General features: G+C 37.3%; 1 protein-coding gene across 1 annotated transcript in view; it reads left to right on the forward strand.

Annotated features, from left to right (window-relative positions):
- LOC138152794 (cilia- and flagella-associated protein 337-like) overlaps positions 1–16,310 on the forward strand; it is a 113,366-nt gene that overhangs the window by 58,462 nt on the left and 38,594 nt on the right. Inside the window, exons 15-16 of the mRNA XM_069076868.1 lie at positions 1,341–1,480; positions 13,363–13,508. Coding sequence (XP_068932969.1) covers positions 1,341–1,480; positions 13,363–13,508 — 286 coding nt within the window. The remainder of the gene's footprint in view (positions 1–1,340; positions 1,481–13,362; positions 13,509–16,310) is intronic.

Genomic DNA, 16,310 nt, shown 5'->3' on the forward strand with positions numbered 1-16,310 from the left:
CTCTCTCTCTCTCTCTCTCTCTCTCTCTCTCTCTCTCTCTCGCTCTCATCTCTCATCATTTAGAATTTTATTGTTGTTTAGTCATATTCAGTTATGTCCTACTCTTTGTGATGTCTTTGGGGATTTTCTTGGCAAAGATATTGGAGTGGTTTGCCATTTCCTTCTCCACCTCATTTCACAAATGAGGAAAATAAGGCAAACAGGGTTGAGTGATTTACCTAGGGTCAAACAACTAGTAAGTGTCTGAGGCCAAATTTGAGCTCAGATCTTTTGACACCAGACCCAGTGCTCTGTCCCTGAACCACCTAGCTGCCTCATTTAGAATAGAAAACTAGTAATTTTCTTGAAGTGTCAAAGAGTATGTACAATTTAGTGACTTTTGGGGGTATAGTGCCAAATTGTTTTCCAGAATGGTTAGACCACTCCCGAAAAGTTTTTGTGTACCATCTCTCCTACAGCCCCTCCAACATTTTTTTCTTTTTGTCATCTTTGCCAATCACAAGAGTGTAAGGTAGAACCGTGGCAATGCATTGTGAAAACCCATGGGGAAAAAAGCATCCAGAAAGTAGGGGTGGTCAACTTTGTCAAAAGATGCACAGAGGTCAAGAATGATGAAAAAAGGGAAAAGTCCATTATATTTAGTAATATAGAAATTATTGGTCAACTTGGAAAGAACAATTTCAGTAATGTGGTGGGGAAGGAAACTAGATTGTAAGAGGGAAGACAAAGAAAGCAGAGTATACACAGCTTTTTCTTCAGAGTTTAAATGTTAGAGGGCAAAGAGATATAGAGCTGTAGTTTTAAGGGATAATAGGGTCAAATGAAGAGTTTTTTTGAAGATGAAAGAGATCTGGGCATGCTCAAAGGCACCAAGGAATGAGCAAATGGGTAACTTCCAATTGCCAAGTACTTGGAGATTTGCTTTGATGAATTAATGGTTTGTAATTGGCATATTTATCACCTTATATAAATTCTTGAAAAATCTTTTCTCCTGAGTTAGTTAAATATTCTCTTTGTAACCATACTTGTAATTGATTTTCTAGGTCCTTTTTTCAGAGACAGCATAAAAGTAAGCTTCAACCCACATCCTATCCAAATAAGCACAAATTATAATTGATAGAATACAACTGGGAGAAATTGTATTCTTTTCTAACCATACTGATTATGCTAAAGTTTAAAACCACTTGACTCCTTTGAATAGAGAGACTATCTGACAAGGAATTCTTGAATATGTGAGCTTTATCTGCTTGAAGAAAATTTTCAAAACAATAATTATTAAAAGTTAAGAGATTCCTATTGTTTTTGCCTTTCCTCTATGATCTAATTTTTATCTGTTTTAGTTCACTGGGTCCTGTGAATAAGCTACTGTTCCTACAGCATCGTTGCACAGATCACTCTCTAAAGAAATCTGCTGTTCTCATAAGTGCTGAAACAGGGACCCTACACTGGTGGAGCATCTTTGGGAAAAAAATAGAATGTGGTAAGACAGAGGCTATGGCTATCTCATAACCTCCAAGACCCTGAGGCTAAAGTATGGTGGAAAGGACAGTTGATCAGGATACTTGGGTTCCAGTCTCGGGGTTGTCAGAAAATAACTATGTCACATTCCCTAATAATTCAGAACCTCAGTTTCTACATCTATAAAAGTTGGTGATTGAGACTGGAAGATGCTTCCATCTCTAAAATGCTATTATTCTACTAATATTTTTAATTGACTAGTTACTAAGTTTTATGAGTCTATATAGCCCATTACTGTCCTTTACCTATTCTGTATTCCAGTCAAATTCTTACTGTTCCCTAAACATATACCATCATTTCCTACTTCAACTCCATTGTTCACACTTCTTCCTTTACCTAAAATATGTTTCTTAAAATATCTGTGAAAATGCTTGTTGTTGTCATTTTTCAATTCTTCAGTCACAGATGACTCTTCATGATCCTGTGAACCTTAGAATACCAATATTGTTCACAAGGTTTTCTTGGCAAAGATATTGGAGAGGTTTGTCATTTCCTTTTCCCATAGATTAAGGCAAACAGAGGTGAAGAAACTTGCCCAGGGTCACATAGCTAGTAAATATCTGAGACTAGATTTGAACACAGGTCTTCCTGACTCCAAGCCCAGTGTTCTATCCACTGAATCACGTAGGTACAAATGCTGGAAATGCTTTAATACCTAGATCAAATGTTAACTTCTCTATGAATCCCATCTTTCCTGATTTGCCACCTTGATTCACCATCTCCCCTAGCCAGAATTAATCATTCATGTTCCAAGTATTATGTTTTGTATTTCTCTTGGGAGACTATCACATATCATTACCCATTTTTGCATTTTTATTGTCTTATGTCCTCAACCAGACTATGTTTCTTGAGACCAAAGACTCTTCTTATTCATCTTTACACATGCACACACACGTGTATGTATGTGTCTGTGTATATACATATACATATATTATTTATATATGCATACATGTATACACACACACACACACACCTCCATCCCCACAATGTTTGTTGAATAGATGAGGTCATGTTCAGGTTAACCTCAAAGCTTACAATAGGAAAAAAAAACCTTCCTACATCCTAGAAACTCCTTGCTGCTGCAAAAATTGGCCTATAACCAGCATGTTAAGCAAATTCTCAGGATGCCTGATTAATAAACAAAGTTCCCCAGGGCTCAATCTGTACTCAATCAAGTAGGAACTATTGTTCCTACTTCCTCCCTTTAAAAGTTTTTAAAAGTGTGTTACCTATTATGCAAAGATGTTGGGAGTACTTTGGCCCAATAATGGTGATTTTCTCTGCTTTGAGCTTTGGTTAGTGTTTTGTTCCTTTTGGATTTCAAGGGATATAGGCCGAGGTTGCTTCTATGAAGGAGTGAGCCTAGATTTGCTTCTGTGTCAACTGGAAACTATAATATTGAAGACCTATTTCTCTTGACTGCTTTGTTGACATCATCACCACCACCAACCTCTTCCCAATCAACATACACATAATGACCTTGAAGAGATCAGACATTAATAATAGATAACTTCTATGGATTCGTTTCAGTTGAGAAATGCCTTCAAAGTTTGTAGGTATAAGTTCTGAATTGAGGCTCTTAACCACTAAATATAATCCACTCTCAGTTGTTACAACATTACAAAATGGACTAAAATTAAGTCTTTTTCATTTGTATACATCATCTCTTTCTGCTTGATAATACAATGGAATGAACCTTCAAAGTAAAAAATAATAATTACAGCCAGGTCTACTTGCAATTTATTTTAAATCCACTTGTAGCTATTTCCAACAGTTTATCCATGATTTCTATTCCTGAGCCTATTTGTGACATGGAGCTGACCCCAGACTTTTGAAGACTCTGATGATGAAGTATAAATTTCGTAAGGATCAACCACATACAAATGTTTTTGTACCTATGCATCACTTCTCTCTTTTTCTTTGAGATCTTTAAAATGCTGTTATTTAGTCATTTTCAGTCGTGACCAACTCTTCATGACCCCTTTTGGAGTTTCTTAGCAAAGATACTGGAGCAGTTTGCCATTTCCTTCTCCAGTAAATTTTACAGATGAGGAAACAGAGGCAAACAGAAGTTAATTGACTTGCCCAGGTTCACATAGCTAGTAAGTGTCTGAGGCCAGATTCAAACTTGGATCTTTCTGATTCTAGGTCTGGTGCTCTGTCTACTGTGCCACTTACCTACCCCAGGATCAAGCATACTAGAAAGACCTTGAGTATGGTCCTGACAGCATACTGAATTGGACCAACCCAGTTAAGAGCAGAAAGACTCATTATCAATAGACTGATCACTAAATAATAAATTCCTTTGTATTAACAACCAATGAAAAAAGAAAATAATTGTTTTTAGTTTTATGCAACCTGCTTTGGCTTTCCCAGTGTAAATTATACAATTATAGGAAAGAGGGAAAAGAATGCTCAAAGATATAGTTTTATTTATAAAAAAAAAACTTAATTTTTAGTATTCTAAACTTGAGATCTTTGTGTAACAATCAATAAATCATCATATTATCATAAAAACTAAATCACATCAATATTTAAAAACTCACAATTAATGAAATCAGACCAAAAAAGAGAAAATGCAGCTAAATTGAAGGATGAATTACAAGTTCTCCTTATAGATTCAAATAAGGGATTGATAATAGACTCATAAGAATTGTTGATTGGTTTCATCAGATATCAAAAAAATAAGGAATCTCATTTCATAGCAGAACTGGTTATCTCACCTTGCAATGACCATGATGAGCATAAACAAAGAGAATATCATGATGATAATTGCAGGCTATGCACTAAAATCCAGAGCCTTATTCTTTTGGTAAAATGGCAAATATCATATGGGAGGCTAGCATTCATTTTCTTGATGTGGAGGATAACTTTCTCTTTGAGGTGGAGGGGAAGGAAAAGAATAAGCAATCATTAAGCACCTACTATGTACCCAGCACTTTCCCAATATTATCTTATTTGATCCTCACAACAACCCTGTGAGGTAGGTGTTGTTATTATCCCCATTTTATGGTTGAGGAAACCAAGGTAGAAGTTAAGTGACTTGTCTAAGGAAGTGTCTGAGGCCAGATTTGAACTCAAATCTTCCTCTGATTCCAAACCTACATGGTGTAGAGGAATGAAGAGGGAATTTAGAGTCTTAAAATATCTGGTTTCAAATTTTAGCCCTGCCACTTACCTGCCTATGTAACTTTGGGTGTGATGCTAAATCTCTACAGATATTAGTTTCCTCAGCTACAAAATCAGAAAACTGCACTGACTTCATGAGGGGTTCTTGACCTTGATGGAGTTCATGGCAAGGAATCTATGGGGAGATTTCAGGAGATCCATAAATCTGAATGAGGAAAAAAAAACCGTATTCTTATTTTCACTAACCTCTAACTGAAATTTAGCATTTTCTTCAACTATGAGTTTTTTAAAAAAAATTACATTTTGTTAAAAACGGATTCACAGGCTGCAACAGACTGCCAAAGAGGTCTATGATACCAAAAAACAAAAAAAAAATTTTTTTAATGTTAAGAACTACTAACTAGATCTCTAAAATCCAACTAAATTTATGATACTATGAACATATACTAAACTCTATATCTAGATGGCACAGTGGATATAGACTAGGCTTGGAATAAGGAAGACTCTTCCTTATTCATCTTCCTGAGTTCAAATGTGGCCTCAGATACTTATTACCCGTGTAACCCTGGAAAAGTCAATTAACCCTGTTTGCCTCAGTTTCCTCATCTATAAAATGTGCTGAGAAGGAAATGGTGAACCCCTCCAATATCTTTCCTAAGAAAACCCTAAATGGGATTAAGAACAGTCTGAACTGAATAAATGGAAGACATAACTGAAATGACTGAACAAAAATTGTATGTCTAATAAACCATAATCCTTTTAATACATACAAAAGACCAAGAAGAGAATAAATCCTAGAAAGAACCTGACAAGATTCCCCAACAGATGATTTAATATTCAATGACATTGAAAAAATATGCTGGAAAAATATAACACATGAAAAAAGCCAAAAGCCTGTAGACTACTGACAGGACTCACATCAGTATATCAGGGAGAATTTCTTCAAGAACAGAGTTGAAGGCTCTATGACAAATAACATAATAAAAAATGAGATTGACTATATTGTAATAGGAAATGACTAGGCAATCAGGTCAAGATGGAGGAGTAGAAACAGGGCTTGCACTGGGCTCCAGCTCCCACCACCTCCAATTCATGTAAAAAGTAACTCTGAACAAACTCTGGAGCTACAGAAATGACACAGAGAAGTTAACCTCCTGCTGAGGATATCCCGGCAGGCCGGCAGGGAGCAGCAGCACAGCACTGTGGGAGCCACCCCCATCCCCATGGGAACAGAGGTTTTATCCCCAGGGTGGGCCTGACCAGCTGCTGGCTAGAGGGACTTCAGATCACTAGCAGCTGTGGTGGTTTCCAGAATTATCAACCCATAGATGCTAAGGACAAAGTGAGAGGTCAGCGCACTGTGGACTTTGGGATCCAGTAGCTGGGAGTGCGGTCAGCCTTTATTCCCTGAAGGGAGAAGCCACTGAGGCCCCAGCAGCCGTGCAACATGCCTTAAGAAATATTTAGAAAAGCAAATAAGAGAAGTGGAGGAAAAATTGGGAAGAGAAATCAGAATGATGCAAGAAAATTTTGAAATGAGAGTTAACAACCTGAATGAAGAAAATAACACCTTAAAAAATACACTAAATCAAATGGCAAAAGAGGCTCAAAAAGGCAATGAGGAGAAGAATGCCTTAAAAAGCCAAATTTGCCAGATGGAAAAAGAATCTCAAAAGCTCAATGAGGAGAATCATTCATTCAGAATTAGATTGGAGCAAATGGAAGCTAGTGACTACCGTGTTTCCCCGATAATAAGCCCTCCCCCAAAAATAAGCCCTCCCCTTACTGTGTAAGATTCCTCTAAAATAAGCCCTCCCCCAAAAATAAGCCCTATTGAGATTGCTACTGTAGTGAAGGTGATCCCCTGGGCTACACGCTACATTATGGTACCCTCTGTATGCACGCCCCCCCCCCCCCAGGTGAAACACACGCCGCGCTCTGAGCTGCATCCAATCAGAGCTGCAGCAGTGAGCGCGTCATCCTGTTCTTCCCCAGTGATTTGCTTGCTGGCGCCATTGAGAGCAGTGCCACGGAGGAGAGCTGAGGCAGGACAACATAAGCCCTCCCCTGAAAATAAGCCCTCTGGTGTTTTTCTTTCCAAAAAAATTATTAAGACAGTGTCTTATTATCGGAGAAACACGGTATATGAGAAGATACTATAAAATAGATCCAAACAAATGAAAAAATAGAAGGCAATGTGAAATATCTCATGGCAAAAAACACTGACCTGGAAAACAGATCCAGGAGAGAGAATTTAAAAATTATTGGACTACCTGAAAGCCATGATCAAAAAAAGAACCTATAAATCATCCTTCAAGAAATTCTCAAGGAACATTGCCCTGATGTTTTAGAACCAGAGGGCAAAATAGAGGTTGAAAGAATACACCCATCACCTCCTAAAAAAGATCCCAAAAAGAAAACTCCTAAGAATATTATAGCTAGATTTCAGAGTTCCCAGATCAAAGAGAAAACATTACAAGCAGCCAGGAAGAAGCAATTTGAATATTGTGGAAGCACAATCAGGATAACACAGGATCTGGCAGCTTCTACACTGAAGGACTGAAGGGCTTGGAATATGATATTCTGGAAGTCAAAGCAGGTGGGATTAAAACCAAGAATCACCTACCCAGCAAAAGTGAGTATCATGTTTCAGGGGGAAATATGGTCATTCAGTGGAATAGAGGACTTTCAAGCATTCTTGATGAAAAGAACAGAGTTGAATAGAAAATTTGACATTCAGATACAAGAAGCAAGAGAAGCATGAGAAGGTAAACAAGAAAAGGAAATCATAAGGAATTTATCGAAGTTGAACTATTTACATTCCTACATGGAAAAATGATAATTGTAACTGATGAAACTTTTCTCAGTATGAGAATAATTGAAGGGAATAGAAATATATATATATATACATATATATGTATATATAGGAGGGTATATGGGCATATGAATACATATGTGTGTATATATGTGTACAGGTATACATAGACAGAGGGCACAGGACCAGTTTAATGGGAAGGAATGATACTTAAAAGGTAAAATTAAGAGATGAGTGAAGAATATAATGAGAGGAGGTGGGGAGAGACAGATTGGGGTAAACTATCTCAGATAGAAGAGGTAAGGGAAAATGGTTACAAAGGAGGGGAAGAACAGTAAGTTAAAAGGGAATGGGTCAAACTTATTCTCATTGAATTTGGCTTAGGGAGGAAATGACATACACACTAAATACGGTTTCTCACCCTACAGGAGAGTAGGGGGGAAGGGGATGAGAGGGGGGATGATGGAAGGGAGGGCAGGCTGGGGGGAGGGAAGTTGAAAGCACCCCCTTTTGAAAAGGGACAGGATCAAAGTAGAGAATAGAACAAGTGGGAGGTGGGATAGGAGGGAGGGAAATATAGTCAGTCTTTTACAATATATCTACTGTGGAAATGTTTTGCATAGCTACACATGTATAACTTTTATTGAATTGCTTATGTTTCCAATAAGGTGGGTGACAAGGGAGGAAGGGGATGAATCTAAAATTCAAAGTTTTAAAATCAAATGTTTAATATATATACATATATATATATACTATTATCAATATTATTTTACATGTAAATGGGAAATAAGATATACAGGCACGGAGAATAGAGACCCACCGTGCCCTACTGGAAAGTCGGAGGGGGTATGGGAGAAGATATGGGAGAGACAGATTGGAGGAGGGGATATCCAGAAGGATTGCTATTTTTGGGGTGGTGGGTAGGGGGAAAATGGGGAGAAAATTTGTAACTCAAAATCTTGTGGAAATGAATGATGTAAACCAGAAGTTAGTAAAACATTTGATAAAAAAGAGTAGGAAATGACTAGCTACTGATGGGCAAGTTCTGTCAGAATTAAATGTACCTATTCAATAAGACCATCAATTAGTTAAACTGAAGGTGATTCCACAAACCAGTCTTTATTAAGCAACTATTATGTTCAAGGCATTGGTGATAAAAAAAAAACTCATTTTCTTTTTTAGAGGGGTAAGACAGGACAATTGGGGTTGAGTGACTAGCCCAAGGTCACTCAACTAGTAAGTATCAAGTGTCTGAGGTCATATTTGAACTCAGATCCTCCTGACTCCAGGGCCAGTGCTTTATTCTCTACACCACTAGCTGCCCCAAAAGCCTCATTTTTAACATAGATGTTCTCCCAGTGATGTGATAGAGCTGTGACTCTTGGAACACCACAACCTGCAAAAAAATAAATGTTACAGGTGACTCAAAAGGCACTTGAAGATTTATGATAGTTCAGGTATAGTACAGCCTATTTCCAGCGATGACTTATGTGGAAGAAGTAGCAAAAGGTCTATCATTCAGAAATGTGTGATTGGACAAAGAAGTGAGTCAGTTGTGTAGAAAGAAAAACAAATAACAGATGGACGACCAGCACACTCCACTAATAGTACAACCTTTTACTCTAGTACAACCTTTTACTCTTCAGTCATACACTGACATGATCATAACTCTGAGTCCATCATTTTTCAGAACTTTGCCACCGCCAAAATTCAAAATTTTGAAATTCTTCTTTCTAATCATAAGCTCACATACGCCTGCCCCCTATCACTCTTGTACAAAAATTAAATCCATTCTCTACTCCTATCATGATTTCCAGTCCCTTGACCCATCCTCATTCTCTCAGTCAACTCCTTCTTCCCCACTCTGGTTTTACTTGCCTTTCACACTGCGCCTTGAACCTGTGGTTGGCTATTCTGTTTCCTGAAGTCATAAGTTATTTGCCCATCTGATCTTTGACAGATCTTGACTTGTGAATTATAATCCCTGGATAACATCACCATTCAATTTTTCCACTCGTGCAGCATGAGCAGTGATGGAGGAAATAACAAATTCAATCTGATTAAAAATTTGTTATATACCCTCAGCTGAGCCCCATAATTACTTGGAAATCCTTCTCTTCCACCCTTTTCATTGACCTTTTCATTCCCCACAGCATCTGTTCAAAATATTTTCTTTTTTCTCCCCTTCCCAACTCCATGCCTAACACAGAGAACCTAACTGTTGGATTTTTAATTGAGAAGACTGGGGCCATCCAATATGTGCTACCTCAACTCAACTCAAATTTATCAGAATTATTCCCCCAAACCTCTCCTCCTTCCTACTGATTATATATATATATATATATATATGCATATATATATATATCCCTAATTTCCCATTGATACTAATCGCTCATCCAAGACCTTACCATAGAATTTATCCACCATCTTCTCATACAACTTCTATTATTCCTTCTCCATTAGCTCATTCTCACCTGTATACACACATACTCCACTTTAATCAATGCTATAAAGGTCTTTTTTGGCCCTTGTATCTTCACTCTTCTATGTCTCCATCTCTCTCCTCATGGTTAAACTCATCTAAACATTAATCTTTGCCCATTGCCTATATTTCCTCACTACCTGCCATCTCTTCAAACCTGTAGGCCAATCAATCAATCAGTACACATTCATTAAGTGCCTCCTATGGGTCAGGCACTATACTAAGCACTGGAGTTACAAAAAGAGGACAAAACCAGTCCCTGCCCTCATGTAGCACCATCTTGTTTCCACTCTAACAATCCCTCTCTTAAAGGCCACTAGTGCAACCTTCTATTCACCAAATCTAATGAATGGCTTTTCTCCAGTTCTCATCTTTCCTTTTATCTCTGAAGCATTTGGCTGTGTTAACCACTCCCTATTACTGTAACTTTTCAACATCTGGGCTTTCACAACAATTTCATCTCTTGGCTCTTTTCCTACATCTCTCCCTCATTTTTTCTGTTGCCTTTATGTCTATAAGTCCTAAATATTGTTGCCACCCCTCTTTTCTCTTCTCACTACATACTCTTCTTTGGAAATCTCATTCACTTCCATGGCTTTATATAGACCACTCCCAACTCTGTATCATCATCCCTGAACTCTTTTCTGAGTTTCATTCCTCCATTTCTAAAAAAAAAAAAACATGTGTTTTAAAAAACATTGAGAACTTTGTACAGGTTCTCATTACCATCTCCAGTACTATTGCAGTGGCCTCCAAACATATCTTCCTGCCTCTGTTCTTTGTGTCCTCTAATCCAGTCTTCATTGTGTTATCAAAATAAACTTTCTAATGCAAGATCTGGTCATGTCACTCTTCTGCTTGAAAATCCTGAATAAAGTCTAGACTTTTGACATTCAAGAAAGGGCTTCAACAATTTGACATCACCATATCTTTCCATCTTTCTTTCATATTGTCCCCATTTTGGTACCTTACAAACCAGTCAAGCTAGACTAGTCTGTTCCCTGAACAGATACTATGATCTCACATTTTTATGACTTTGCTCCATCTTTGCCCAAAGACTTCCTTTAAAACCCATCCTTTAAATCTCAATTAAAATGACATCTGATAACCCAGGTCAATAATGGCCTTTGCCATAGGACCTTACGTAGCATTTTTGTAACTTTCTAATGTACTTATCATGTAATATGATATATTATATTTATCTGTATTTGTATCACATGCTAATGAAAACAAGGACCAGTTTTAGCTAAAATTTTAATCTTCCCCAGCACATAGTGCATGCTTAATTTATAGTAGGTTGTCATATTTATATAACATTATATATGTATACATATAACAATATATTATATAAATAATAAATATTTGTTGATGATTACTGAATGAACAGTTCATATTTCATTATGGCAGAACAAAGCAACTTTGTAGACACTGATCATCTGGCTTTCCTTGTATGAATGAATTCATTTTCCCTTATGAAGTCTGTGCCCCTGGGAAAAGTCTAATGCATTGATTCAGATTTTGTGCACAGGATATGCCAAAGTACCGGGCAGTTAGTGATGACTCAGTGTTACAAGATCAGTAATAGTTGCATCTTTGACAGCACCTTCTGAGCTCTTTCTAATTCTCTTTGAAGGAATTCTCTTAATGCCTTTGATGGAGGACAGAAGCCCTTTCTTGTGGCCTAAAACAGTTAAAATCAATGTTTTGAGACAATTCCAGAGAAATTTTTTAAAGGGGGTGGGGGGAGGGACTCTCCCAGCAACGAAGATGCTGTTTTAATGATATTAGTATCTGGAATGGAAAGAGATCACTAATAATAATAATATATATATATATATAAATTCCAAATAAAATTACTTGGGGCTGGAAGGAGGCAGTGTCAATAGAAATCTTCAATGAGGGATTAAATGATGAGTTTCAGGATAGGTTTTCAGACTATCTCTCTCCAGGTAACCTGGAAGATTTAATGAACGTGTTTTATAACTCAGTGACTACAAGGAAGACCAGAAGAGGAGGCAAGCTCAGCAGCAAGATAAATGGGGAAGGCAGATGAATAGGCCAGAAAATTCTGAGCCCATGCTATAGATAGAGATGACAGACTTTCAGGCCCCATCTATCTGACAGTTCTAGCCCCACCTCAACTGGAAATCAGGGCAATGTACTTTATCTTCCATGGGTGCATATGATTATAGACTCAGAGCTGAAAAGAGCCTTTGAGGTTAACTACACTGACTCATTTTATAAATTAGGAACTGAGACCCAGAAAGGGTAAGTGACTTGTCCATGGCCGTACAAGTTTCCCAGTTCAGGTATGAAGAAGGGAGCTCAAACCTTCCTGTCCCTATAAATTTCTTCTCCCTGAAGAAGCACCCCAAAGTCAACTTCAGGATGAGTTAGACTTCTATGGAAGCTAAAAAAAAAGAAGGACCCTGAGAAAAAGTGGTATTTGTTAACTATGAAACAGGAATACCATAGGGCACAGTGGAAAGGGCATGCAGGACCAGAGTAGAACATAGCCAGGGTAATGTTGAGGTAAATGGGAATGAGAATATCAGAAGTGGAAGAATGGTGTCTTATTCTTAGGCAGCCAAGAGTTTATCTCACTAGGAGAAAAAGAGGTGTGAGTTTGCTAAACATTGATCTTGAGGCAGAGTTCATGAATCACCTTTCTTGAACTCAGTGATCTTGCCAGGTAATAGGATGCTCTATATCTCAACTATGTCCTCAGCAATGATGAGACAACTGCTTTGTGGAGTCCCCCATTCAATGACCTAGGCAAGAGTTTCCTGGGATCTATTCCACCAGATAGGTGATCTCCTAATGAGAGAAGAGTATTAGAGGGGAAGGAAAGTCTCATGCATTTGGTTATTCTATAATCTGTTAAGATCTCAAGAACAGAGTAAACTAAAAAGTTGAATAATGCTTAATGTATGTCACCAAGTCAGCAGTGTTGACTTAACAACATATTCCAAGTTCCTTTTTCCTCTTTCTGAAATTAGTATTTGTAAGACCCTGAAAGGGAGGAGGGGTGATAAGGCAGGAAATTTTAATGGAAACACAAGACAAACTCAGAAAACAAAAAGGGAAAGAATGCAAAATGTGATGCCAAGAAAAGGGTACTGGTCATTGTTCAATCAATCATTAAGCAAGGACAATTATAGTTCATCCAAGAGTTGAAATAGTAGCTGAGGAATTAAAATTATAAAAGTCTCCCCATTCTGTAGCCTTAGTGAGTCAAATGATGATTTTTGAATAATTCAGGGTATGATACAAGGCATCTGGCAATGTACCTTTCCCAGGTAATAACCTTTTAAAGCTGATCTAAGGACTGTGTATATAGCATTATAAGAATAGCTTTACCTAGAATATAATGAGGTTTTCTGGATAGAATGATGTATGTCTTTTCCATTCCACACAGGCAGATTTTATGCCCCCTTAAAAGAGGATATTTCTGTAACTGGGCTGTCATCCAACAAGGATAACCACCTCCTGATCACTGGAGACACTAGTGGCTTTATCCAGATGTGGGATATTTCAAACTATGCAACAACCCCTCCTTCTGTGGTAAGTTTTTCATGAGATAATGCAAGAAATTAGAAAGCAACTTCTACTACTTCTCTTTTTTTCCATCTGGGAAACTTGGGGCTTTTATCTGAGAAGGAAGAGGAGGTAATTCTAAGACTGGGCCTCAAGTTTCTGACTGGTTCTTCTTCAAGTTTCTTTCACTGAACATAAGTGACTGAACAGAAAATTTTCTTAAAACTTTCTAAGCTTCACAAACACAAACAAAAAATAGAACATTTCAATATACAAAATAAAATAGAAAAACAATTAAATTAAAACCACAAATCTCTGTTATGTAAAGATTGCTTTTTTAAACTGTGTAATAAATTTAACATGTTATTTTCAAACATATTGTCTACATCTTTCCTTCACAACCTTCTTCTCTTAAGTACATATTAAATTTCACATGTTACTTTCAAAACTATCCTGATTGTCTATGTTTCTTTCAGAACTTCTGTTCTCTTCTGTGAATTTTTAAAAATGCCTTGGTGAAACTCTTTTGTTTCTTTTCTTTTGGGGTATGGGATCAACACTATTGTTATCTCCCCTACTCTCCTAGTACTATCCCCCCTCAAAAAATAAATAAAAGAAAAATATGTTTGTAGTAAATAAGCATTGTCAAGCAAAATAAATCCACACATTAACCATGTCTGATGATATATTCTGTTCTGTACCTTGAGTCCATCAACCCTCTGTCTGGTAGTAAGCAGCATGCTCCATCATCATTCCCCTGTTATAAAGCTTGATCATTAATCAGAGTTCTTAAGTCTTTCAAAGCTGGGATTTTTTTCTTTACAATGTGATGTTGTTGTCTGTCTGAATTTGAACAGTGATCCTGAGATAGGTATTTCTAGTTTTGTCAGTGATCTTATGTGTTCAAGAGAATGGGAGCTCCTTGATCTGGGTGCTGGTTGCCCAAGAGGAGATGACATACGCAATAACTTCTTGGAGATGATAACCATTACTAAGAAGCCATCCCCGGCCATGCCAGACAATATAGACCTTGAATGACTTGCTCAGACAAAGTCCCAGGAAGAATTTTATGTTTTAAGCTAATCTTAGTTTTCGTGTTTTACTCCTCAAACAGTATAATGGTAGTTGTGGATTAATGTATCATGTTTTAAATATTTGTCAATGTATATTTATGAGGGTTTTTTTAAGTTTTAAAAACGTCACTTGTGAAAGAGGAAATGATTATATATTCTATCCCTATCTACTTTGTACAGTGAGTAACTTTCTAGAAGAGATCCTATTAATCCCTTTTCAGAAGACCATAGACATGAGTCATTAACTTTGTTTAAGAAATTTCCCCCAGAATTCCCTGGGGAAGTGAGGGAGGAGCCAGGTTCCAACCAGAACCAAACCTATAGCTTTGATCAACATAATGGTCAATGACAATTACAGAGAACTCATGATGAAACATGACACTCATCTCCTGATAAAGGTATAATGGACTCAGAGTGCTAATTCAGATGAATTTTTCTGTATATAGTAAATACAGGAATTTGTTTGTCTTGACTACATGTTTGTAACATTACTTTCTCAATTGTGGGAAAAGAAGCATGAAAGAGAGAGAAAGCCGAGCTTCATTTAAAAATAAAATAAAGTTTAATTAAAAATAAAAGAACTAAACCAGTTTGTGTAAGCCCAATGTCCTACAATAGACTCTCCCACCAAAGTGTCAGGCTAGTTTCATTCTTGGAGGATCTTAGCCTTATACAGGAGGATCAGGCTCTTCTTAGAGTCTGGATAGTTATGTTCTCCACCCAGGAATTCTAAGGAAAATCACTTAAAGTTTGGGTCCTATGGACACCTATCACAAGTCTTTTGGGGAGGAGGAGGAGAGAGACAGTATTGTTAGCTTCCCTCTCACCCTCCCCTAACACCATCCCCAATGGAAAAAAGGAAAACAATGTTTATCCAGGTTCCACATGGACTTTTATTAAGGAGCCCATCAGAAAGAGCTAGGATATATGTGTCATCAGAGGGGTCTAGCTCCAGCACATGTGTTAAAAGAAGGGATTCAAGGATCTAGGGCACTTTTGGCACTGGGAAAAAAAATCCATTTCCACAAATACTCCCTAGAAGGGATAGCCACTGTTAAGTAAGCAATTTGCTCCCTCTTTTCATTCTCTTCATTTCGATGCCAGCAAATATTCCATTCCAACCATAGGTCCTAGAATCAAACAGGAATCTATTATTAAACGAAATAAGATTGAGAAATGTGTGCTTCATTCATTAGCCTTATTATCAGGGACTGAATGTCATTGGTATAATTGAACATGAATGAACTGATTTGACACTGGTCTTCCTATAAGGAGGCTAAAGAGTTTGGTTTCTCCTGGCTCCAAGCTTGCAACATTAGACTCTATTTCTACCATCCCTGAAAGAGGGGAACCAATTGTTTTAGGTAATATTCTTTTCATTTTAAGATTTTCATTCTAGTATTTAGCAATCCTCATCTTCAAGAAATTAATTTTGAATGAGATAGTCAAGAAATGTCATTCTACTTTTATAGTCTCTGCCCTTTTAATCATTCCTTCAGCATTTGGAAATTCATGGGAAGTACCAGGATCATTTAAGCTATTAGGTATGAAGGATTTGACCATGTTTTACATTTTTAAACTGGCAGCAAACTAGTTGCTTTGTTTTTCAGTAACCTCATTTTATTGTCACATCTACTGCCTGATGATGTTAATAAGAATGAATTTAGGGATTTTTCAGATCAACAAGCCCAGCTTTTTTTTCTTTGTAGTTTAGTCATTTCAGTCCAATCTGACTCTTCATTACTCTATTTTGGGG

Source organism: Petaurus breviceps, unplaced genomic scaffold (assembly GCF_028583685.1).
Source record: "Petaurus breviceps papuanus isolate PSGF00001 unplaced genomic scaffold, PetGlider_PUasm1.0 90925, whole genome shotgun sequence".
NCBI lineage: Eukaryota > Metazoa > Chordata > Mammalia > Diprotodontia > Petauridae > Petaurus > Petaurus breviceps.